Source organism: Haemaphysalis longicornis, unplaced genomic scaffold (genome assembly GCF_048455015.1).
Source record: "Haemaphysalis longicornis isolate Haplotype H1 unplaced genomic scaffold, Haemaphysalis longicornis Haplotype H1 scaffold_9, whole genome shotgun sequence".
Taxonomy (NCBI): Eukaryota; Metazoa; Arthropoda; class Arachnida; order Ixodida; family Ixodidae; genus Haemaphysalis; species Haemaphysalis longicornis.
The window spans coordinates 79,084,193-79,110,912 of NW_027526460.1; the positions used below are offsets into that span (position 1 = coordinate 79,084,193).

Here is a 26,720-nt window from a genome sequence, read left to right on the forward strand (position 1 = left end):
GTTTTATGCCCAATTCTTTTCGCAGAAAAAAAAAGGAAGCCACCTCATCGTAAGTGATACATAACTTGTGTACTCAAATCAGTCCTGAAACAGTGTTTCAATACACTCTCAACTGCTAACGATGTCATACGACTGACTGATCCCCCCCCCCCCCCCTTGCGCCCTGTAATCCTCTGTCAACAGTTCTGTGGAGTTCGCGAAAGAAGGGAATGTTTTGGGAGACATTTATTGTTATGAAGCACTTTCTCAAATTTCTCGAAGCTGTACACCAAAGCTACAATTGAGATATCAGAAAATTGTAACTGTTAAAGGCACACATTCCAAATGAAAAACTTATTGCCGTTGATTTTTCAGCCCCAGTGAAGCGCGGCAATAGTAAGCCCTCTTTGGTATTTTTTGCTGAGTTTCGTCGCGCACAACTATAGACTCGGAGTCGCTTACGCAGTTTTAAGAAACAACAACACTTTTGTTCGCGGGATGCTGATTTACATGAAATACTTATTGACGTTTTCAATAAGATAACTTGTTGAACTCGGGGACACCAATAATTCGAACGAATATTTCATCTATCTGACAAGATTCCTAATGCGTGCAGCAAGCTTCATGCTCGTTTTCACGTGTTCTTTCTGCAAAAAAAAGAAAGAAAACATGCTACTCATCCCACCCTCTTTATTTTTTTTTAAAGCACTCACCTTAGCACTTACTCATCTATAATATCATGCACCCCTCCGTCTAACGATGACGATGGTGTAACGCGAAGCTCTCTCTTGATGAATTCTTGGTTCCCATACTGAGATTATGTGCTACTCTGGAGGTTCGCACCACTTTTCTAGAATGCCCCCAGGAACTCTCTGGTGTGCAGTCCGTAGGCCTAACATTTGACTTAGGGGTGTACGGCACGGCGTTCGCTTCGCCCATGTCGAAATAGAGCATTCGGATAGACGCTTTCCTTATAACGCGAGGGGCCCAGTTTCGATTCCGGCAACGGAAAGCGTTATTTTTTAAGAACGATAGTCTCTCTTGGGCTACTTAACCCAGAAATTTTGGTCTGTCTGTAGATCTGTTTGTCTTTGTGACTAAATTCAGCCACCAGGCCAAAGTGAAACGAAGTCTGCGCAATAGTCTTATATACTCACAGCGAAACTAAACATATAAGTCCGGTTTATATGTCCATAATTGTCAACATCGTTGAAGGAAAACAAGACTTTAAGCAAATATAGGGCAGAAAATTAATACACAAGTGATATATAGAGTGTTCCTTTATAAAGAAATCTATAGAATATTGATTTTTTGCAAAATAGAATACTACATCTGCTGCAGAAAAAAATTCACACCATCGCCTGCTGTTGTACGCGCCACTATAGCTTCTGGCGGCATTTTAAAAATTCAAGCGGCAACAGTTACGAAAGGTTCCACTAGATAGGTTCCACGTTCTGCTTGGAATGCATGTGGACTAGGGAAACGCGGCTCTATAAACGTTGAAGTAGGGCGCCTCGATTCACGTGCGTCTCCGCCGTACGGCAGCACTGGCATCGAGGCACCCGGCATGGAGCAGTGGAACGCGGTAAATTTAAATTGACTTGAGCAAACCTTCAGCGTGTTTAACCTTGGAAGGAGCGTGACGGAAGAGGGGCAACATGAGAGGTGAGCGGGAAAGCGAAGGGAGGCATTTACTTGGCAAATGCCGACAAAGACTACGGTCATTTGTCGACATTTGCAACGAAAGGAGCAGATACGCGGCCAATTTTTTTCTTTCACTTTACCCACGATCACTCATCATCATCGTCAGAGATAGTCGCGTTTCCTGCAGGGCGTGCTGGCGTAGAACGGCATCGGTTGTAAGGAGTGCGCACAGGCTTGACCATTAACTCGCCCGTCCATTTTCACTTGTTCAATCACAAATTCATCAAAGTGGTTTTGAAAATGGTGGTCTGTTTAAGAACGTGCTGTTACTTGCTCTGTGGCACAAGGCACTCTTGTCTTCAACTGGACACTGGTGGACGATAATGACACGGATGGCGTTCAATATTCTTCACTCCTATTTATTCTACGGACACATTGTCACGTGCAAAGTGTGAAGTGCGCCTATGTGCAATGTTTTTGATCTGGTTATTATTACCCTGGAGAGTTCTCAATGCGTAGCTTTATTAAATTCTTGTTTTCACATTTTTATGCCTACGAAGAGTGAGATATGTGCCACAGCACAAAATAACAGTGCCGCAAAAATATTCCTCTTTGTAACCACTTGTTCCTTCACTTCACCTTTTAATATTTATTCGTTGAGCGAAGAATTTGCAAAACACAATACTCTTTTACACCATTATTCAGTTCCTCACATCGTCACTCACTTTCAAAGACGCGTTTTCTGACTTGTTTTCAGTCATCACCTACTCACTGACTCTTTCGTTCACTCACCCACTCATTTGTTCACTCACTCACTCACTCACCCACTCATTTGTTCACTCACTCACTCACTCACTCACTCACTCACTCACTCACTCACTCACTCACTCACTCACTTACTCACTCACTCATTCGTTCACTCACTCTATCACACCCTAGCCCACTCACTCACTCCCACTCTAATTCACTCCCTCACACATTCACTCACTCGCTTGCTGACTCACTCATTCCCTCTCGCTCACTCACTCACTCACTCACTCATTCCCCCTCGCTCACTCACTCACTCACTCACTCAACATAAGCTTAAGCATTTCACGGCGCTTTCTCTAATTTGGGTTAATTATTGCCTCAGGCCGCGTTATGTTGAATTAAGAAAGCTACATATGAGGCATAACGTTTACTGTGCGTGCAAACAATGGTCAGGTTCTTGGTGATGAACTGTTCCGTATATTTTCCGCAGCCGGTCAGAAGCGCAAGCGGGGTAAGAACTGCTGAGCCTTGTTTACTTCGTATTGCGTTTAGAGCATACGCCATGTTTTATTTAGAGGAACGCATGCTGTTGTCACCTCTTTCTACAGAAAAGCGCTAAGGGATAACTGAAATATTTTATAGTAATCTTTCCCATTTTTTCTGCGGATATATCATTACATCTATTGTTACTATTCAAATGGTAACGTTCAGGGCTTTATGGTATGTTGAAAGGAGATGTAGCCTAATTCGAACTTCTTGTGAAGTATGGGAGTGGTGCGTGTTAAGTTGCGAGCTTAATTCATTTTGCATGAAAAATTGGTTGTCAATTTATCACATGAAGAGATGTTTGGTACGTAAAAAGAAAAAGAAAGGGATCAAGTTAATTCTCTCGCAAAGTTGACCTTGTGGGCTCTGTGTCAATAATTATGCTAGAACCCGGACTCATGCGTAAAGTCTTTGTACAAGGGCACGTGGATAACGTTACTAAATATTGCAGTGCAAAATAAAACGTAGCACCCAGAAAAGTGAAACGATCAATACAGGAAGGCTGCTTGGCCACGCGTACTCTTTGTCGCAAAAACAAAACTCGTTCATACTTCACAAATAAATTGACATAACTTATACGCTATAAGTACCAGAGCTAGCCCGTGAAAACATGACGTGAAGCTCGCCATAATTGCGGTGTAAAACGAGGAGATTGATGTTCAGGTTAATTTGGCTGCATACCCGCCGCGGTGGCTCAGTGGCTAAGGCGTTGCACTGCTGAGCACGAGGTCGCGGGTTCAAATCCCGGCCGCGGCGGCCGCTTTTCTGATGGAGGCGAAAAGCAAGAACGTCCGTGTGTACGAGATTTCGGCGCACGATAAAGATCCCCAGGTGGTCAAAATTAATCCGGAGCCCTCCACTACGGCGCGCCTCATCGCCTGCGTTGCGTCGGCGCGTTAAACCCTACAATCATCAATTTGGCTGCATGCTTCTCGGCGTGACCATTGATAAACAAAACTGGAGAACGAAATATTATAATCCCGGATTAAGTAAACTACCTTGCAATCTCGAAAACATAGAACTGTTATAATGTATGCTTAAGCAGGAAAAAAAAAAGCAAAGGAACTGCAATTAATAACACTAGGGTCTTCTATAAGAAAGAACATTGTATCGGAGAGTATGTGAAACCCTACGTCTGAAAATAGTGAGGTGCATGACAATACATTTAAAGTAGTATATTAGTCTCAGCGCATGTAATTGAAATAATACATAACCGTGACTAAGCAAAAAAAAATTGGGGTTAATTTCTTGCATCAGAATCTAGGGTCACGCCTACATGTTTGTAAGCGTTAGTTCGTTGTAGATAAACATAATGGCAATAAATTGTATTAGGCTGCAGCATATCAACTGACATGTTTCGACTCTAGTCTTGCTCAGTTTTTGCTCTATTTTTAAGTTAACCGGATAATCTAGTAGGATCGGCATTCACTTTCCTGTCCGGTTTTGGCAACACAGCAAAAAAGAAAAAAAAAAGTCAGGCGTTTACGGAACCCTTAAGGTGAATCAGCGCGACTGGAAAAGGGTGTCATCTGAGTCGCTACGGTGCATTTCGAAGCAAAGGGGTTGAATGTGCGTAAAGGTACAAGCACGTGACGTGAAATCCGCACAAGCGTTTCATATTAAACCGAGTGACACACCTTACGCAAATTATATGGCATTTGTTAACACTTAGCATATGTTAAGTATACAGAATTTTGAGAACCTGCTAAACAATTTTATTCGTGCGTCCCTTCCGCCCAAGTAAACACACGTGGTACGCAAAACGGTGGCAAATAAATCGAGAACAAGGGATAGACATGAGGAATTGCCCTTTAAAAAGAAGACTTCTTGCAGCCCTGAGATTGGTACGGACGCGAGCATATACAGTAAGGATGGTTAATCACTTCATGCCGTAACCAATTTTTATTTGACGAGATTGTGTGATGTGAGAATAATTACTTTCAACGTCAGCGAAGAAGGTCGATATCTTTTGGCTGCGATTTTGGTACACCGCAAAGCCACTTTAGACTCTCTATAATTCTTTATTGTTCATTTTCCCGTTTCGCTTGCTATACCCGAGCACCCTCTATATCCTAAAATTTTCCTTCCGGGAGAAGTGCCGTGTTTCGCCCCCCCGCCTCCCTCCCCTTATTGTTTCATTTTACAGGAGGCACCGCGAGTAGGCGCAGCGGACGCTTACCAGAAAACTAATTAAATACAAGTCTTTAGGCCCATGCAAGAAAGATAAAATTTAAGTTCAGACTGACCAAACTTATTACTTTTTTGCAGGTCCACTGCGGAATTCGACACATCCCAAACAACGCAGAGGTTCGTCACTTTATACTCCTCTCATTTGGCCTTCTCGGAAGTCCGTTACAGAAAAAGCTTAATATATTCGGGGAGTACTATTCCAGCATAACCGTACGCCGCCGCCACAAAACGACGCATAAAATAGGTTTGTCGCCGCACAAACAAAAAAGAAAAACGGCGATTACATTTAGAAGTAACCAGGAGGTCAAGCCTGCAGTGGGAACTGGGTCAAAACCTCCCAAAATAACGAGACAGCTCTAAAAGATACAACTGCGCCTGAAGCCTACAACGGGGTTCAGCTAGCGCTGTAGGGCGGCCGTAGCAGGCTGCTTCTACACTACGTTCAACACTAAACTCTAAAACTGGCCAGGATTTTGCGTTTGAGCCGAGTATGTACTATGCACTCTACACTCACATGGTTCCCTTATTTTCTCTTTCGGAAAGGTGGCCAGGATGTCCATTCCAAGGTCAACCAACCTCACAGACAAAAAGAACGTGCGTATTGTCTGAATTTACCGCTGCAACAATCCACGTTAATCCACCTTGTTTCATTTTATTTCATCTTAATACACCTTATTCTAATCCATCCTAATCGTCTTATTCCAACTTAGACCAACCAAATCTACCTTACTAATCATTACTGCCAATGCCTAATTACTTATTTACCTCTGGTAATCTAGTGAGTAAGTGAGTAATCTAGTGACCGAGCGCTTCACTTGTTTGTGCAATTTGAACGCACTACGATCCTCGTTATATCCACTGACACGCTCATCCGCGAGATTGTGGAAGCGTTTGCAATTCAGAAAGAAAATTCGACTGTGCCAATTCGCCATTTAACAACGGAAATGTCATTACTCGACAGTGAGTAGGTCACGCATGCGCAATGACGAACGTTGTATTTATTTTAATCGAGAATGATTACCCTCCCTAAAAGCGTCAGGGTTCCGGCTAGTTGGTAATCCATGAGCTACACAGCGCGGAAAAAGACCAAATTCTAGAATAAGACTACGAACAAGCCCTACAAACAGCGCTTGCTTGTAGTCTTCGTCTAGTCCTTGGTCTTTTTCGCGCTGTGTAGCTCATTACGCCTGTGTCACGTCATCTGAATGTTTGCTTATATTCTGTGTTGGTTAATCTACAAACATCTCTTATGCACTGTTGACATGCTTTGATTCGATCCTCATCTTCATTGGGTTTTTATATCGCTCGTGTCGACACTCGCGTCATTCAAGGTTACCTGTCAATGAAACACATAGGGCTTTCAACTTATAACAGCCCAATAACCAGGTCGAGCAACCCGCAAACACTCAACAGGTCCACAGCTGGTTTACCCTCCTCATTCCAGCGAAACCCTTGCCGTTCAAGAAAAAGAAGATAGTCTCTTCAGAGGGCACGAACAAACCTCGATCGAAGAAGCGCTCAACAACACCACCAAGCACGACCGAGGCGTCAGGGAACGTGCCAAAGGCCCTGAAACCTGGAGGTGAGTGGTTCACATTTTTCTGAGTACTCTGACCGGGCTGAACCAGCTTCCAAATCGACACGTACATTTCCAGGGTCTTGTAACGAACGCCGAATGAGATCTTGTCGCGTGTTTAGGGCAGTCTTCAACAGATCAGAACTGGGCAGAAACTGTGTGCGCGTGTGTGTGTGCGTGCGTGCGCGTGCGTGTGCGTGTGTGCGTGCGTGTGTGCGACTGTGCGTGTGTGCATGCACATGTGCATATGTGTATGTGTGTGTGCTTGTAAAAAACGCCATGAGTAACGAAAACGTCTCTTTGAACAGAAGCATCGTATGTATGCTATCCTTCAATGGCTAATTATCCTACATGAAATATGCGGGTGCGTCGGCATCCTGGATATTAAATCGTGCTTAAAAAACTTAATAACCTTCACAAGCCCTCCTAAAAATACAACAGGCCCGCAACGTCGGGCGACTCATTGAGCGAAGTCACGTAAAACAAGGGTTTTACATAAAAGGGTAAACGAATCTAACCTGACCAAATATGTTCGTCGCAGCCGCTGCATGTCCTGTTATATACGGATATACCCTGTCTGTCACGCTTCCGTTTAGCGATTAATTTAGACCAACGGTCGGCAGCCTTTCGAGGTGGAGGGCTGAGTTGCGTGAAGCCGACACTGCGGAAGGCCGGGCGGCAAATGGGGGGGAGGGGGGGATGGAGGAGGGAGGCAAGGAGAAAAAAATTCAGGGAATTGACAATATTATTTGACAATATTTGTCACTAATCCAGTTTAGCGTCATGATTTGGGACAATGTAAACTGAAGACGATCAATTCTCTGTTCTTGTCTACAGTCGAACACCTTTAAAGGGACCCCGCAACCTTTTCGACAAACTCTTTCATTCTTTCCTTCGCGTCCCGAAGCACTGCGACAGCTACAGTTATCGCCAGCACGGAGCGTCACTGCGTGATTTGCTCGTCGCACCAGATACGCCTTCCGTTTCTGCTTTGTTATTGTGGCTTTATTTTTAAAGTTGCTATCGAAAAGCGTTCATTGCTGCAACTGAAGGAAATCCGGCCAACAGCCGCTACATGGCCCCAGTGACGTGATTCAGGCCGTCCAAAAACGTCGAGATCGGGAAAGAGAGAAACATCTTTATTTCCGAGTTATCTGATGAGCACAAAGCAGTCATTTTTGACTTAGGTACTATTATGAGCAATATGAAAGGGAACACAGGAACGCGTGGAAAACACCCTCAGACCCAGATATGAGTGATACGCAGCGGCCGCCGTCGGAAACAAAGTGGAAAGGGGGACGCTGTTCTAACAATTGTTCCCATTCCCGCCGTGCGTCTTATCGGCTGTCCGACGATACCATATTATCGGTGAAATGACGTAAGCTGCGGCTTCGTAGAAAGGCCAGCGTGGTAGGGGTGCCAACAGTTAGTGGAAGAGCGCCCTCCTTTCCCCCTTCGTTTTCTACAGCGCCATCCGCGTATCGCTCCGAGTGGGTTTCGAGGCTGTTTGCCACGCGTTCCTGTGTTCCCTTTCATATTGCTCATAATAGTACATTGCGACCCCCTAATCTAAGTACTGGGTGGGTTGGGTGACTACGTCTTGCAAGCATTTATGGTTTTAAAAAAGTTGAAAGAAGTGTTGCAGGGTCCCTTTAAGGTCACAAGTGAAATTTTCTGCCGCCCACACGAAGGCGAGTGACGACCCGAAATGACGCCAAAATTTGCATTGAGTTACGTATAGTGACTTACCGCATTGATCGAATAAAGAAACATACACAAATTTTCTTACAAATCATCTGGAATTGAAAGTTACATCATTTGTTTCGGGGCAGTTTCAATAAAACAAGAGTTATAGCCGTATTTTTTCTGACTACTTTTTCCGTTGTCGACCACCTATTGAGAGGAGCAGAGAATTCTGTGGCGTTTACAAATTCACTACCAATTTATTATGAAAAATAAATGAAACTCGGCGTAATAATATGGTCTTAGCTGCTGATTTCAGTATATTTTTTTTTCAAGATACTCAAACTAGACTGAGAGCACACTAGTTCTGGTGCGAGCATGTGCGATTTTTTTGTCGACGCGACACGATAGACTCGCCCAATTTTCTTCAGAACCCAGTGGAAGACAGCTTCGCTGCAAAGATAACTGCGTAAACGTAAGAAGCTTTTAATGTGCAGTACTTAAGCGCCTACTTCGGTGGTTTCACGGCGCCGTCGTCCGTCATTGTAGCCTAGAGCAAGGGAAACCGAAGACGAGATAGGAGCAGGAAAGTGGAGGAGGAAAATATGGCAAAAGTGAAAGGGGGAGAGGAGAATTCCCAGGTCACGTCAGGTATTTTCTCCGGCGATGACGTGCAACAAAATAATCCAGAGAACAAAAAGGCCACCGAAGATAGAACGAGGAGGACAGCGGATGATGAAAGAACGGCGAAAGTGTGAAGGGTAGGGCTGTATGCCGTGACGGCGCGAGATATCCTCTGCGGCGGTGACGTGCTACGAGATAACGCAGAGAGCGAAGAGGCAACCGAAGAAAGAACGAGCAGGAAAGCGGATGGTTAAAGTATGGCCTGAGTCCTTCAATGCTTCTCTGGTTATGAAACTCCCGGCCAAGTTTCGTTCGGGGACAAAGGCTACCGCGAAGGGCGCCACGGCAGATCGGAGGGCATCGGGCGGCCGCCGCTGCTCCGTAGCCAGACCGGCAGGCAGGAGCGCAATAGCAGCATGCCCGTTCGCAGCAAATTTTTTCGCCACTCACAAAATGAAAAGTCCACTTGAGTGGCCCACGACACGTAAAGCGAAAGCGCACTGCTGATGAGGCGGCGTGGGTCTGATTTATCTTACGCCGTGGTCCGTTCCCTCCCAAACGCGCTCTGACCACGCCCCCGGCTGCCCTGCGATCAACACCAGCGCCGCGGCGCGGCAGCGAACGAAGCCCTCCCATAGCGTGACGGCGAAGTTTCATGACCAGAAAGGCATTGAAGGTCTCTGGTATGGCGAAAGGTAGGAGACATGGTCCCCCGCGGCGACGCGCTACGAGGCAATAAGGGCGTTTACATGAATGCGACAGTAGCGCATCGCATTGGTTCGTCTAATCGGGCAAATGCGACGCGTTTGCGTGCACATGCATGCGCATGGGAAACTAGTGCCGTCCTCGGTCGTATCTCAGAGCTGTGGGGACGCATTTCCGCGGTAACCAGCTTCCGGTAGCCAATAACTGTCAAGTTGCGTGTGTTCGTTTTGGCGTCTATCGCGGCTGAAGCGAAACCTGCGGCTCGTTCCCCGAACCGCCCGATCAACTACGAAAACCGCTGAAGTAAATTTGTGCATTCCTCGCGTCGTTCGCAAATAATGGCGACAGAAGGAAATCATGAAGCGTTTACTGTCCTCCGAAACGGCCCGCGCACACGCCGGCCGCGCCTGCCCGCACGGCCCACAATACGGCTCGAATCGGCGCAGTCTACGGTAGCGACAGCTTGTCGCCGCACTTCGAAATCACTCTGATCGCGAAAAAGAAGTTCCGCATGCGAGAAAGTAGATGATAGTGTAGTGAAAAATTGTGCTAGGGATTGTTATCAGGGCCGATTTTAAAAGCAAAGCGACGATCAGATATCTTCCGCGATGCTTAGCCTATGTTGACCGGCCGCAAAGGGTTCGACGATCCGACCCGGCACCGCGGTGCGTGGTGCGGCGAGCGGTCGAAGGATGACGCTAGCTGCGGGGAAGAATCAAAACAGGTCACCGCAGATGTCTTGGTCATCAATCGCTCAAACGTCAATTGTCGTGAAAATAAAGTTCCACGTACGAGAAGCGGGGCACAGTGTGGAGAAAAGTTGTGTTAAGGGTTGTCATCTGCAGACGTACAGACAGCGGCGATCAAATATCCGCAACGATGCTAAGCCTTAAGTTAAGCAACACCCGAGCCGACCCGAGAAATGCGATGCGACTGCCGCTACATGCGTTCAAGAAGCAGCATTTGCGTTCTCGATCTCTCCTGGTTTTGCTCATCGGATGCGACACATCCCCCAAGCGAATTGTCCTGCTTACATGCGATGCGTTGCGGTGTGGTAATGCGACAAATCCAATGCGACACGTTACTTTCCAATCCATGCAAACGCGCTTAATGCCGAGTAAAACGCACGCGTTCGTGGGATCGCTGATGCTATGATTACTTTATGAGACGCAGCAGGTCTATGCGGGGTCACCCGTAATACTGCTGTTCGCCCTGCGTACAAACTTCGCGTTAGGGAGCATAGTAATCATCAGCCGAATTTTTTTATGTTAAAATACCGCCGATATAACCCTAGCTGTCCTCCCATGCGTTACGCACAGGCATCTCGAACCACCTGGTGTGCTTCTTGTCCGAGAACGCCACGGACAAAAACCAGATGCCGGCGGAGTACTGTACTCACCTGGTCTACGAGGACATGGTCCTCAGCCGCACCACGAAGAACTTTGTCGCCTCCAAGAGTGGTGAGTGAATACTCGAGGCTAAGCTGTCAGAATCGCCTGCTCAATATGTTTGTGCATAAACAGGGCATGCGCGTTTCCGGGATAAACAGTCTAGTGATGGACATTGGTTAGAGTAAGAAAGGACAGTTCACAAATTCCAACAGATACCGATTGTAGTTCTGTAATCGATGAAGTATCGCTGGTGCAAAATTCGAAGTCAATTTATTTCAATTTGTCGGTTTGTTAAAGCAACATCGCTGACCATTATCCGCGTTCATTATTATCGTGCCATTACAGCGGCACGAGAATTGACAATGTGTATGTGGTGCCTTCCCTGTCCAGTGGCTGTGGTCACACGAAGAAATATGTGAAACGTAGTTGAAGTTCTTTTTTATTTGATGTATACGTGATATAGACATTTTTCTATATTTGGCTGGTCTTATTGCGCTTTGTGAGCTTTTGATGTGGAGTAGCAGGCGTCTTTTGCCTTTCGTCCAGAAAAGGACAAAGAAATGACGAATGAACTACCAGCATCTTGTCTACTTATTATTGCAAGATATAAAAATAAAAAAAGGTGAAAAAGATACCCCCACTATTTCTGGGTATACAAACTATGCAACAGATCACTCGCGCGGACGCTATTCGTTTTTGCGTAATCTTCATGTTGCCTTGTCCTGGTCATAGTCGTTTTGCATTGTTTGACTAGCGGTGCTTAATACACTCTGCCAGTCGAACCGTACAGACGCACAAGGTCTCCTTGCATCCTGGCGATGTTTGGACATGTATCGGACTTCTAGCGTTCCCAACAAAGGAATGCTGTTTCGAAGCTGTTACTAAAAGAATTCCTAGCGAGTAAAGTTTTGTAACACTTGGAGTGTTTATGGAATATTTCTGCCGGACAGCCGTTACGTACTGTGGCTTAGGGCAGCTGCCCTAGAAGAAGAGTTAGGGCTTTTCCGCGAATAAGCACACTCCTGGTTCTATATTCGAGGTTCAAATGCTACCAACAGCTGCCATGCCAATCCTCAAGAATTCCTTGGAGTACTTAGGCTGTTTATTTGATGAGAATGCATAAAACATAATGGCCTCTTCCGGAGATAGGAATTCTAACAAAAAAGTGTTTTATTCCCGGATGCACCAAGATTTCATTCACGTCATATCCGTCAATTGAGTGACGCCAGTACAACGAAGCAAGCGGCCTGTCGAGGGGGCAGCCCTGCACACAGGGTCTTCTTGCGGGGAAGCAACCTTTAGTACTAAAAAGTACGTTGTGCTTACGGTTGTTGGTTTTCGGGTTTTATATTTTAACACGAAAGTGTTTTATGCCGAGATACACCAAGATTTCACTGACGTCACATCCGTCACAGAAATAGCGCCAGTACACCTTTAACGAACCGACCCGCCAGCAGGAAGTCGCTCGCCAAGTACACCCCCCAAGACAGCCGCCGCCTACCCGCAAATCATGCTCAACTGCAGATTTCGCTGCATATTTCACTCGTGTTTTACAGATTCCTACGACAAAGGAATCAACCAAAGTTTTTTTATTTATGTCATGGTGCGTTCGCCGTGGGTATTTATAACCATTTGATCTGAACATGGCTGGGTTTATTGCCTCATGAGGCATGTAAAGCTTTGTCTTAATGTACGGTCACCTGAAACTATATCCCATCTGGTTAGCAATTACACCAAGGCGGAGAGCCCAATAAAATGTGCCTCTGGCTTCGAGTTATAGTATTTTGAATTTAAATCGGAGGGCATATTTTTGCGACAAAACAATAAATCGTGTGTTTTTTTGAGGCCATCTTTGCAGTGTAGAAAGTTAACGTCCATTAATAATCATAACGGCGCTTGTGTGTAGGACACTCTCGCAGGGTTGTTATACTCACATTTTCCGCCCCTGTAGTGGATGTAGTGTTTTAATATTACGGTTCCTTATTAACTGAACGGAATGGGCTGAAAGGCTATTCAGGAATGGTGTTGCACCCGCGTATTTGAAATCAGACCATATGGGGATTGTGTATGGAAAGCCGTGAGCTTAACGTATCAAACTCTGCAGAACGCTCCTTGCGTGCAAATCGGTTTTTTCCTTATGCACTCCTTAAGGGCCGATGATATCACAAATTTTTGTGAACACGTTTGTTGCACAAAATTTTAAGGAAGTACTCGAGACACACCGAAGAGATAAATAATTAAATGCGGCTCCAAGCAGCTCATTCCTGCTAGATTACGGGGAACCTGTTCTCTACTTGTTAGCTGGATACATGCAGTCTTATCTTTACATAAGTAAAGTTATAGGACATAGGTTATACTCATTCGCTATAAAGGGGGCATTATGAGCGGAGCAGACACAACAATTATTCCTCGATGGTTCAAAGTTTCAAAGCATATTTCCAAAAGTACAATGTATTGTCCGATCGATGCAAGTACGCAAGAAGAAGCCTTACGTTCTCCTTCGCAGCGGCGGGTTTCCAGGAATTTCTATCCCTGCGGGAACGCTTCGTGACGACCAAGTTTGCGGTGTCGCTGAACCCGCAGCTTGTGCGCGAACTGGCCGACAGCGCGGAACGCGACCAGCGCGGCCTGAGCTCGGTCGCCAACCAGCTGGCCAAGTGGATCTCGCACAACGAGCTCAACGGTGTCGCGCTGGCGCGCCAAGTCCTCACCACCACGCGCCACAAGGCCATCATGAAAGTCCTAGAGGTATTTAACACCCCCGTGTTGCAACTCCTTCATTCGTTCGCGAGATAAGAAGCTCGGTTCTGTTAGCTTGTCTAATATTTCTCACGCGGAGGCTTTTGTATTTTAAAGCAAAGATGTTGAGCAAAGACATCACTTTTGGATATTTTTCTAAACCTTATGACTACGTGAACCTACAAACAAAACACGAGCTCCGTAGCGCACGCATTTTTAGATTTACGATCATGAGAATATAATTCGGGCCGCCATTTTTCTCGGCCTCAATGTCGTAGTTTCGTCTTCACCGGAGCTTCTTTTTTTTTGTAGCGTCCAGCTCCACTAAAATGAAGCAACTTTGATATCTATCACAACAGGCATGATTGAAGAACAATTACCCAGAAAACTAGCAGTTTTGGTTTCGTTCTCTATGCGCTAGAGGAACTTTTAGGTGATGGCGTCAATTGACACCACCAGGCCCGTAAGGGTTAACATTGGCGTAAGGTTACAACGCACTAACTAGTCTCTTTAAATCAGGGATCTCGAACTCGCATCAGTGATTGGGCCCCAGTCACGAAATTTTATTCCACATGGGCTGGGACACGGAAGAACGGTGAAACGAAGAAAAGGGGGGAGGGGGGGGGAAGGGGGGAGGGCTTAACAAAATGTCAGCTAACGCTGTCTGTCATTTGAACGACACAAGTCCTTTCCTGCATCTTGTAGGTATATTGGGTCATTTCTGAATAGAACTTGGCGACAGGATTCGAGAAACATATCGATATCGATCTCCAGGATGACTAAAATCAGGCCGCCGGTTTTAAAATGTGAAATATTTGTTCGACGGTGATGCTTCAACACATGCTGGCCGTATTGGGTGCCTCACGAACAAATCGCTTCAGGCTGGTCACGTCTGTTTACGCTACCATAACAAAGGGTTATTAATCGCGATAGATGAGAACATAATGCCAGCACTAATTAGGAAAGTCAAAAACTGTATTTCTTGATGAGCACAATATAGCTGCTATTGAACGAAAAAAACATCCTGACCGAAGACACTCATGAGCGGACTAGGTCGCAATCGAAAGTTCCGCGGGCCGCATGCGGCCCTCGGGCCGCGTGTTCGAGACCCCTACTTTAGAAAGGCTAACGCGTATTTGCACTGCTTTATCTTTCGAACAGAGCCTACAGGAGGCCTTGGGACACTTGGGGGAACCGAAGCCGGCGCTGATATTTTCCGGGTACGCGTTGCCTGACAAGTACTCGGAGAAGACTATATTGGGACGAGTGAAGGACTACAACAGGTAGGTTTTGTTTGCACGGTTTTTCTTTTCGAGCAGCAGAGCTGTATAGACGGACACAAATCCGTCCGTCGCACCAAATCACTACGAAGCCCGAGGAAAAAAATGTGGTTAGGAAGGACCCGAAATCGATCCCAAGGCCTTTCCGCCGTCAAACTGGAAACCTAACCCCTTTGTACGATTAGTACAATCTGGCCAATTTTTACAGCTTCCCTTTGGGACAACTAATTGACGCTTAATTCGAAATCCATTGCGGTGGATGCTTACAACTTTCTAAGACTGTGAAAGTGAAAGCCTAGTTCAAGTTTCTGTTGTTGAACTCGTTCCAACTGTCGTAGCGATACATGTATTCACTGTTACAGGTGGCCAGTAAAAAAGAGAGAGAAAGAAAGAAATCCTGCGTACCACCCCCCCCCCCCCCCCCGAAAAAAAATTATTCTGCCATAGTGAACAGAACGCGCTTACAATGGAAACAGAACCTATGCTACCTACCGGTATGTTCGACTCAGAATTTTCCAGTATCAAGCAATTTATTTTTAATGGAAAACATAGTATCTGAGCTCTTTCGGTGCCTTTTTTAGAACGTTTTATGTTTTTGTAAAATTTCCTGTAGGTTCGGCGTCGCTGTGGGCGCTCTGGCATTCTCAATTACTGGGGATTCTCGTCGACTGGTTTTATTTGTGGTGAAATATAATCACAGATTGTCGAGATGTCTTGGAAGAAGAAATCTAGTTAAGCATGTTTCCTTTTGTAAATTTCATCCGGGTGGTGGAGGTGAGACAAGAAGGCTTGGGAACGAATATAATTACTATATATACGAGATGGCAGCTAGTGCTGTGGAAGCGGACATCAAATTCAGTGGTACCAACAACGGTGACGCACAGCCTAGTGTCACTAGATAAGGTCACAGAGTATCGGCACTCTTTTCTTCGGCCGCCGCGATCACTGGTCTGTTCGCATCACGTGACGTTTGTTTACGCCGCGACGGTTCATGGGCACCGCCATTTTGTTGTTTATGCATCTTCTGTTCGTCAACTGTGGTAGCCTCAGCTTCTCCTCCCTGCTCTGCGGCTGCGCGCGACTGGCGTCGTTCCGAACGAGAATCAACAATAACGCGCTTCGCAGCATTTCAGCTGCAGAAGTGTATCCAAAGATGCCGTGTTTCTGCGTCTTCGGCAGTGTTGTTTACAAAGAACCTCGTCAAAGTTAGCGGAGAGGCTGCTGAAGCGGCAATCTGGCAACACGGATAAACACCAAAATGGCCGCCGTTGCTCACTGGCGTGCCTCAGTGACGGTACTCTGTAGCTTATCTAGTGACACCAGCACAGCCAACAACCCCTTCCTTATCCTTCCTGACCATCCGGAAATTAGTCTTTCCGCATTATTAGCGGCCAGCGGCATTACCACGGCAACACTGGATGATTGTTCCTTTGACAACATGAGCAAATGTCTGGGCTTCTCTGACAATAAAGGGCCCTAAAGAGGTTCTCCAAAGTTTTCATTGGGCCCGGCTACTGTGAAAACTTTCCCCTTGCACGCGAGCTGTCCGTAACTTCACCATCTATGTGCTTTTTGGGCCCTGTTCGTAGGATCGTCGACATCTTCGTGATGGAGACGCACTACCACGAAGAAGAGCAGTTCTGCCGGCTCGTCTACCCCTCCGTATTTGTTCGGGTGGAAGACGTGCCCACCAGCATTCCTGTGGTGAGCACACCATGGTCACCTTGTTCAACCTTAAGGTCATGAGAAAACAATTCCGCGCTTCCAGCTTTAGCAGAATTTAGCGCCCAAGTTTCGGCTGCGGACACGTAGCGGGAACAAGACGTTCAACGTTAAAATCGCCATATTATCAAATACCGCGATTTCACTTATACATAGTTGTTTACATCCAGTACAATAAAAAATAATTTCCGGCTTACTGCATCACTCCTGACAAAGAGGGAACGACTTTTTTCACGCTGTTCCTTGATCATAAAAGTAAATGGGACAAACTGCTCGCCGCGGTGGCTCAGTGGCTAAGGCGTTGCGCTGCTGAGCACAAGGGCGTCGGTTCGGTTCCCGCCCGCGCCGGCCGCTTTTCTGACGGAGGTGAAAAGCAAGAACGCCCGTGTGTTCCAGATTTCGGCGCACGGTAAACATCCTCAAGTGGTCAAAATTAACCCGAAGCTCTCCACTAGGGCGTGCCTCATCACCCGTGCAGCATCGGCGCATTAAAGTTCATGAACAATCAACTAACAAGACAGGAGGGGAGATGAAGCTTCCTTTGGCGACCATATAACGTCACAATTAAGCGCTTGGCCAAGGTCAAGGTAGCGGCATCTGTCACGCGATAAGAAACTGCGTTGCGCAGCCGCGATCGGCATTTCCCTGCACAGCCCCGGAATGAGCTGTGGCCGCTATCATTTCCTCGATCAGATACAGCTACTCGCTCCTTCGCCGTCGACCGACGAAGAATTAAAGCGGAGAGTTGGCCGAGTTGGTTACTGACTAATGAACTCATACTTCTAGCGAACTTTAGCACAGGACGAAGAAAGAAAAGACGAAAAGACGACGTTTTTCGTCTTTTCTTTCTTCGTCATGTGCTAAAGTTCGCTAGAAGTATGAGTTCATTAGACCGACGAAGCTTCATAGTCCGCGTGGGTTTTCCTTGTGACGTCATCTGGTCACCCGCCCGCGCCAGCCTCAATGGGCTATTCCCCGCCCTGTATATCCTTGAGCCGTGGTTGCGGGTAATAAATTATAGAAATCATAAAGCGTCATGAAAATATTGCACCCCCCTTCTGATTACGAGGTCTAACGCGCCGTCGCCACACATGCGATGAGACGTGCCGTAGTGGAGGGCTCCGGATTAATTTTGACCACCTCGGGATCTTCAACGTGCGCCGAAATTTCGAAGGCAAAGGAGTTTTCGCTTTTCGCCTCCATCAGAAAAGCGCCGCCGCGGCCAGGCATCGAACCCGCGTTTTTGGGCTCAGCACCTCTCCTTATAACGACAGCGATAGGGGAACGCAGAACTTCCTAATGAGGGTTCCGTGCTTGTCGTCTGAGTTTGGACTTCGACTCGCAGTCGGTTTGGGCTTTGACTCATTGAGCTTTGACTTTTCAGGCAGCTTGGACTTTTGATCGCAGCGTGTTAAACTTTGACCCTTAGCCATTTGATTTCGCACGATGAAGCTTCGCGTTCAACAATCGTCGTCGTTAGACGGAGGTGTGCATGACTTTTCTGTGTAATTCCGCACGTCCATGCATCCCTCTCCAAATTCAAACTGCTTTGGCCGTATCGAAATGGCGCAGCCGGATAGGCGTCGGCTTTATAGCGTGAGGCCCGCTACTTGGATTCCGGCCACGACCATAATCTTCCACAACCATAATCTTCTTCAGATAAACTCGGATGGATTGCTGCAGTGTGCGCTCTTGGAGCTCAGAGACGAATCAGTGAGATAGGCTAAGCTTCGCCTTAAAAACAATAATGAAAAACAAGTGAAGCATAAGTCGCGGTTAGCGTAAAATGGGTCACGCTGGGTAGAAACGGCGGTCGGACCAATCAGATGGCTCTCCTTTCGTGACCTCCTATCATTTTAACGTAGTGTGCCAACTTGCCCAAAACTTGGCGTCCTTCCTGCTCAAATCATGCAACCTCTTCTAAAAAATATCCTACCGCTCAGCTTGACAACAGCACATTCGGCCGACCAATCCATGCAGCCAGGAAAGAAATTTGGGCGAATTTTCACGTCAAGCATACGATACCACTCAAAAGTTCTGTTTGCGTTGTGGCGTCGCGCAACGCAAGCATGACTTGCTGCACTACGCAGTGCCACAGCGAAGATCACGTTTTTGAGTCAAATGTTAGGTACGTTTTATTCGCCAAATCGCATGTTTGGCATGTTTTGGATTATGCATGTTGGATATTGGATTGGATATTGGATTACGCATGCTCTATTCGCGGCATAAACTGGTTATTTAAGTGCATCGTAGTGAAGCTGAACGACGGGATTGCCTTAGAGTGTAGCGTCTAGTGCACGGCGTGACAGCAAGCCATAAAGATGCAGAATGGCCGCGTCTGTGCAGCTCACTGCGCAAGGCTGCTCATCAGAATTTATTCATTGATTTGTTGTAGTGTTTAACGCGCCGACGCTACACAGGCGATGAGGCGCGCAGTAGTGGAGGGCTCAGAATTAATTTTGAACACCTGGCGATCTTTAGCGTGTGCCAAAGACTCCAACACACGGGCGTTTCTGCTTTTCACCTCCATCAGAAAAGCGGCCGCCGCGGCCGGGAATCGAACCCGCGTCCTTGTGCTCAGCAGCAGAGCGCCATAGCCACTGCACCACCGCGGTGGATCAGCTCATCAGGGATAACATGTTAGTTTCGATGTAAAGTGTAGACGACCACCCACTGTTTGATGATTTTCTCTTAGATTTCTTTATTGTAATGCTCGTGAGACAAGAGCTGCAGTCCAGTCCAGTCCAGTCCAGTCCTGTCCAGGCACTGCTCCTCGCACATGCTCAGCACGGCTCTTCGCGAGTCACGCGAAACGGCTATCAAGCGGCTCTGGTGCAGCATCAGACTTGGCTACTGCGCAATTGAGGCGCACACCTGGGCACGCGCCGGCGCCAGTGCGTCTGCCGCGGCTATGACGCAACACAGTTAAACACAATCAACTTTAATCCAATCCAATCCAAATTCAATCTAATCCGAGCCAAGCCAAGCCAAGCCAAGCCAATCCAATCCAATGTCCCTCGCGCTTGCGCAGAACGACCCTTCACGGCACACGCGAAACTGCTCAACCTCGGCCAGTGTAGCTTACGCTCCAAAAAAAAATCTTAAAACTGCGTTCCGCTCATTGACGTATACGAATCGCATTTGTCGTTGCAGAAATCGGCGCTCTTCTGGATGGAGATGGTGAAAGAGGACACGAGCCTGAACAGCACGCACAACATGTGCTTCTCTCTCGACCTGGCCACCTTGAGCTTCGACGTGGGAGCCAACAGCCGGCCAAGCGTGGGTGGGTGGTGCACGGGACGCAAGTGGATCAACTACGGATCCGTGAGTGGAGCCACGGCGTTATCGTCTGTGGTTTTTAACTACGTATTTTATGTTATTAAGAGAGAAAACAACACACAACGTCACGTGCGCACCCGCAATTCCAATAGCTCTTCTATCTAAAACCTCCCATCGTCAATCGGCAAGTTAGGTTTTAATGTAGGTGATACTTGCCTTGGTTTCCCGATGAGCTCAATTGTGAGTCAGCGCCCTCCCTATACGCAACCCTCTCTCCGTTATTTCCTCTCGCAATGCTCGCAATCTACGCGCTGCGTCAACTGCTGCTTCATATGTAATTTATTGCAGTGAACCGAGTAAAACCTTTGAGGGATTGCAGGAGGTCTGCACTGCTAGACGAGAATCAGTGGTTCGTAGTCGTAAGGATGTCACCGGCTATTTTACGTTGCCGCGATGGAAGCTACTAGAAAGGGCTTAACTGGCTACCAGTACTAATGAAGTCGCGAATGTTGTGGAGCCGCGCGAATGTTGTAGAGCGCTACAGGTGACTGTAGATGCCATCGGATGCAGCACACATATAGGGAACGACTCTGTTCAGCACCTCACTACAGGACCAGGTAGACCTGCTAGACAGAGCCCAGGAAGGAGCGATCCCCACTGGCCTTCTGCCCTGGACGTGCGGTTGCACTCGTTACACACCTTTCTTTCATCCGGGACCTACCCCTGCCCCCAATTTTCGGGCGCAGCCCTTTGGCGGCCGTCTCTGGGCTGAGCCGGTTATCGGCGTAACCGAGGGAACGATGGCCTGGACCGCCGAGTGAAAATAAAAGCGAACGATGAAAGAAAGCAGAGGAGGAGAGTGTCGCGAAAATGGGAGGGGCGGGCTGTTCATGGCGGCACGAGCTAGCGGTCTCCGAAGTGTATTGTGAGGTTGGGAAGGGGGCAGTATGCTGTGCCCGCGCGAGGCGCTCGAGGGCGTGACACTTAACGAAAAATGGAGGGAGGCGTGCGCGTGACTATGATGTGCGTTCGCTTAAGACGCACGTCGCCGTCCCTTCCTGAGACGCACTTTGCGCCGCCGACGCAGAGGTTCATCATCGCTGCCGTCGAGAAAACCCACGAGTGAGTGCTGCCTCAGTGCACGGCTGCTGCGCCCAAATATCGCATAGGGAGTATCGTAATTGCCATCCAATTTGTTCATGAAGCGTTTCATTAATTAATTAATTATTCAGTCATTCCTGGTAAAATACTTTCGCTATCTGCGTCGCTGTCTCTTGTTACAGTTGTTTTTTTTTCTTTTTACACAATAACTAAAATTTGTTTGCTGAAACGTATAACGAATGTCGGCGGCTGTGGAAATAATCATTCATATGTTGTGGAATGTGTTCGTCAATCACAAGCAGCTTTACGAACTATAGTCGCATTTGGAATATTTCATATGCGGTAGAATGGCCCGTAGTGCCTATACCTTAAGGTATACTGTATCCTTTCTTGGAAGCTTCGCGCGCTTTCTCTCTCTCTCTCTCTCTCTCTCTCTCTCTCTCTCTCTCTCTCTCTTTCTCCTTCTCTGCGTGCAGATGTGTGGCACCTCCCCCTATGTTATGCCCGAAGAGGACCAAGTGGCTCTATCCACCTCCAGGAGGAGGGCGCAGGCGTGGCTGTCCTACGACAGCGAAGTTGCCATCAAGGAGAAAGTGCGTCCTGCTGTTGCGTTCGTTCGAAATACATGCTTACAAATAACGCCTTCTTTGCGCATAGCTACAAGCGGGGACATTTATTTCTCGAAATTGTCAGCGCAATTCTCTCCGCAACCTATGCCATTTCTGATGTGGAACATCTTCGAGAAGAGGGCTAAACCCCCCAGTCATCCAGTTCCTCCAACTCCCGTTTGTACTCTTCGTGTTTGGCCTTCTGCCTATAACATAATGAGCCTCGCGATTGTTGGCGCGCTTGGCTTCGCATTCACGCGGGTTAATCACGGTTAACGTAGTGCCGGTATGAGCATGACTCTGAAGGCGTGGCCGACGTCGCCGAGCGCAGGCTTTATGAAGCCGAGGGAGGTTGGCCTCCTTTACACTTTCCCAACTGTTTTTTTTTTTTACTCACCCTCACCTTCTCAAGAGCTCTCGACCAATCATGAGCATTGCTGTCACAGTGTCTACAGTGTTGTACTTGTCAGATGACCTTGAACTCCTCAAACGTTTTTGGCCAGGACCACAATTGTCTCCGTCGCCACCACAATACCTAGTACGTTAAGAACGCGTCCCGTAAAAACAAAAAGCCCGCGTTGTTCTAGGGCCAGTTTGTTTTGAACGTTATTACCAACTTGCTCGGATGGAGAGGGCTATGGATTTGTTTTAGTTGTTCCTATCCCCAAGGTGCTAGAGTAACTCATGATTCTGGGGTAGGGGTTAGATTTGTTTATGTCGTAAAGTGACCAATACACCCCTATAGCAATGTCGTGGCGCTAATAACGCGGTGGGCGTAAAGTTTACGGCGTATTTATCGAGAAAGTGCATCACGCACGTTTTGACGGTACGTTCGGCACTAGGGAAACTCTCAGCAAACTATCCACGCAAATCACACACTGACTCTCACCGTCTTATTCGGTATACTGACCTTTTTCCGGCAGCCGTAAATTCGTCTCTTTTTTTTTTTTCTTACAAAGTGTTTTAGAAAACAGGCGTCGCCCAAGTCATCTCGGCGTACTGACCCAGTGCCAAGTTTTAGCACATAAGCATGTTGTTCAGGATGTCGAACTTTACCTGTTTTGGACAACCTCTAACCTGACCTTAACTATCGGTCATGTTCTGTTTCTTGCTTACCAGGTTAGCCGAGCCATGGATGTGTTTCACGGGGTGTGTGTCGCAGTGTTCCACGTGGACCACGATGACAACGACGCCATTTGCGACGGCATCAACCGCTTCCCGAGGCTGCAGGCCATCCGAGAAGTGCAGAGTACGAGCCCACGCCTTTTTTATGCCCATTTTTCTCTCAAATGTCACCATCATGCCGTTCTGAAAAAAAAAAGCATTTGCAACAAATGAAACGCAAACACGAAGCAGAGAAGAGACAGCAAACAGCGTCTTGTCTTGTGTTTCCTTCGTGCTTGCGCCGCATATTTTCTATGGTTTTTTTTTTCCGAGCTCCAGTATGAACCCAGTGGCCCAGAAAGCAGCACTTCCTGCGGTCATTGCCTTGAGTCCTTTGTATACCCGTCCGGTGTATCTCTCCACACATAATTGTGTAAAATACCGACATCTCATTCATGCAGGCCGGCGAGCGGATATTTATGTCGATTGTCTTACTGCTGTAGCTAAGAGGAAAACGTTTCAATTAGAACAGACTTCTCGTTTTGTGCTGGCTTTACATTTATGTCTCGCGAAAAGAAGTCCAGCCAAATCAAATTTAGCGCAAAATATGGTACATCTCGAAGCACTAAGATGCTGCAAAATAAAAAGAAGAGCAAGAGAACCAATCGCAATATCCGCATCAACCTTTCATTTCTGAATTACACGCTTTAGAAGGCGGAGGGACTCTGCTCCCTCGGTGCCCATAGAAGCTACTTCAGGTATGCAGTCAAAATAATATCAGGAGGCGTCCTGCGGGATGTCGCCAGGGCGAAGGTAATAAATTTGTCTGACTCAACACAACACGATACAAACACTTCAGTGAAATTTACAGACGGCACATTCTACTGCACCCATCCTACCTTTTAGGGGGAAATCATATGTTTGCTGTCAAACGTGTCCATAACTTTTATGAGGAGTTAAATCTACACCTCATATCGTATCACTCATGACCACAACCTGGCCTTTCACACCAGCCATCTTCATTGTCTTTGAGTCAACCTTTGTTCTGGCTCACGTATCTTAGCATTGTTCTTTAAATGTTTGTAAGCTAAGCATACTTTTTGGCGCTCTCTGCCCCAGTTTTGCCTCGCGCCATTGAAATCCAACCACCATTATCAATAAAATTGTCCGGAAGAATGAAGGGCTTGGCCGTAAAATCTGTGGCTATATTCTCTCGCATTACGTTTGAATTTTTTCTAATATAGCGTAACAGATTGCTTGACGATAAGAAAAGTCGGAGATGTCTCCCGCAAGGTTGGTTCGTGAGATTACAATGCGATGTGTACGTACATTTATTGCTGTGTGTTCATAATGTGCGCGCTAATAAGAACACCGACACTTTAGATCGTCTCATTCTAGCGACACAGAATCGGTAAATTCTTCTAAAACACGCGCCGGTGAACATATTGGGAATGGCTTTTTACGTGCGACAAAGTTGTGCCAGCCGAGTACGCTACCCTTCGCGGCGAGTAAAAGGTTTCTTGAGCTTGTAAAACATCACATAAAATTAAATGTAAAGTAAAGTAAGTACAGAAAAGTACTTACGTAAAGTAAGTAAAGTAACTAAGTACATAAGTAAAAAGTAAGTAAGTACAGAAAAAGTAAAGTAGGTACAGAAAAAGCCCGTTAATTCGAGCTTCAATCATTCTAATTTATGGACAATTCTAGCTGTACGATTTGGTCAGGCCAAGTCTCTATACAGGACTGCGTATAAGCTAATTCAAATCCAACTAGGTTCCACCACGGATAATTTGAACTACGCGCCACTGCATCGGGGCCTTGGCGGCATTGACAAGGCCAGACAAGCGCACCTGTGCCTACACACAACGTTGTGTAGAAGGGAGAGATCCAAATATGATAATATTGACCTACATCTCACGTGGCGGATGCTTTGGAAGAGTCATTTTTTTTTTGTGAACTACGCCGACGAGGACACCGTGGGGTGCGTGCTGTGGTGTGGACGGATAAGGGCATCAAATCTCTAGTCAGAAGCGCAGAACCTGTCGCTGCCAATGGCGACAAGGAGGACGAGCATGAAGCATAGTGACATAGGCCGCGCCTTGACGCAGCGCCTCATTGGGCCGCGCTTTCGCCACCATTGCTTTGATGTGGTTGACTGCCAGAAAAAATCCCTGGCCATCTCCGCTAACGCGAGACCTGGGGAGGGGCGAAGCATGCAGTGTATACGTGTTTTCTTCACGCCTCGGCGTTTTTTTCCCACGGAGATGAAACCGTTGGGGGTAGAGGTACACAGATTTGCTGTAAAAGTCCCGTGTCTTTGCAGCATGAAGCGTTCTAGCGTGGAGCATAAACGAGTGTCCCGGTGTTTTAGTACCGTAACTACATGAGACGACGTTCACGACGATGACATGAGACGCCGACAGCCCCAGTCCCTAAGGGGTTTGCCCCTAAAACCCGCGTGACTTCCGCCACACTTCTCCCAATAATGCCAGATGTCTTAATGGGCCTCTCCTAAGCTTAATTTCTTATATGCCACATTCATACGAACTATATATAAATAACCCGGAAAGAAGGATTCGGCTAATTCTGTTAGTAGTAGGCTAAGCAATTCGCTTTGACGATTTTGACAGGAGGCGCGCTCTCGCAGCTAAAAATAGAGGCACAGTAGAAACTACTTCTCTTGACCCTCTTTTTCATCCCGAAAGCCGCAGGATTCGTCAGCAGTCAAGTGATTTGTCAACTATTTATGACAAGTAAATGAACCTCGGCGTAATGGTAAAGTCATCTTAATACGTTTGATAACACAAGAGTTAGAGCAGTTTTCTGCAATCATACCCCCTCCGTAGATGGCCGAGTTTCACTGTGCAAAACAATGTGGTAAAGCCAGCTTACAAACACCAAGCTTACATCAAAGACCTTATAGTATGCCTCACCTTTTAACTCGTATGCACTGCGGGGAAGACATTTTGTTATGGGCAATATAAGCCCCCTTTATCGAAATATGAAGGCCCTAGGATCTTCTTAAACCGAAGCTTTCTAGCTCTACCAGCCAACGTTTCTTTCGTGGCGTGCGGGACAACAAACTCCTAACGCGTCGGAGGCGACGGCGGGGGAGGGAGGGGGTGAGGCGGAGGGTTTCACTCGCGGAGCACACTGTAGATGGCGCCGCGAATTTAACCAGCGTTCCCCGCACGGGATTGCCTGCTCGCCGGCGGCGGCGGCGGCGGTACGACTTTGTAGTCTGCTTCAGCGGTGGTTGTTAGGGTCCTGTTTTGGTGCAGCTTCGCGTCCATTGCGGGGTGCCCTCGCACGGCTTAACTTGTTCGACAGCACCTCCAGGGTAACCCACACCTGAAGGAATTAAGTGGTCGTACGGCAAACATACGTTAAGGATTGGTTTGCAGGGCGGGAAAACAAAATGTACAAACCCCATAGACACATCTGGGCGCTAGAGAACGCTATCTTTTGCGCACTGCTTGCCACGAATGGGACTCCGTTTTCTAAATTGGTGAATACCAATTCGGTTATGTTTTAAGAGGTATTACAAAAGGCGAAAATAACAACAGGTTCTGACAAATAGAACTTTTAAAATTCCCTCAACTTTCTCGCAATTCTCAAACTCACTAAACTAACTAGTTTAAATAGGTGTAAATGGGAATCACTAAGCTCACATGCCACATCGTTTCGGTGTTTGCGCTTGTGTCGCGGGGTGGTGTAGCCCCAAGGTAGCACATCATCAGGGTGGCTAGGTTCTGCTTTTTCACCCTTCGAAAGACGCTCTTCTCCGCTTTCTCTCTCC

At 47.0% G+C, this 26,720-nt stretch overlaps 1 protein-coding gene across 1 annotated transcript in view; it reads left to right on the top strand.

Moving 5' to 3' along the window:
• The first annotated feature begins 1,637 nt into the window (after positions 1 to 1,637).
• LOC144153281 (uncharacterized) overlaps positions 1,638 to 26,720 on the top strand; it is a 71,991-nt gene continuing 46,908 nt past the window's right edge. Inside the window, exons 1-9 of the mRNA XM_077684933.1 lie at positions 1,638 to 1,644; positions 6,554 to 6,691; positions 11,017 to 11,157; positions 13,595 to 13,836; positions 14,989 to 15,110; positions 16,697 to 16,811; positions 19,983 to 20,153; positions 21,686 to 21,802; positions 22,937 to 23,066. Coding sequence (XP_077541059.1) covers positions 1,638 to 1,644; positions 6,554 to 6,691; positions 11,017 to 11,157; positions 13,595 to 13,836; positions 14,989 to 15,110; positions 16,697 to 16,811; positions 19,983 to 20,153; positions 21,686 to 21,802; positions 22,937 to 23,066 — 1,183 coding nt within the window. The remainder of the gene's footprint in view (positions 1,645 to 6,553; positions 6,692 to 11,016; positions 11,158 to 13,594; positions 13,837 to 14,988; positions 15,111 to 16,696; positions 16,812 to 19,982; positions 20,154 to 21,685; positions 21,803 to 22,936; positions 23,067 to 26,720) is intronic.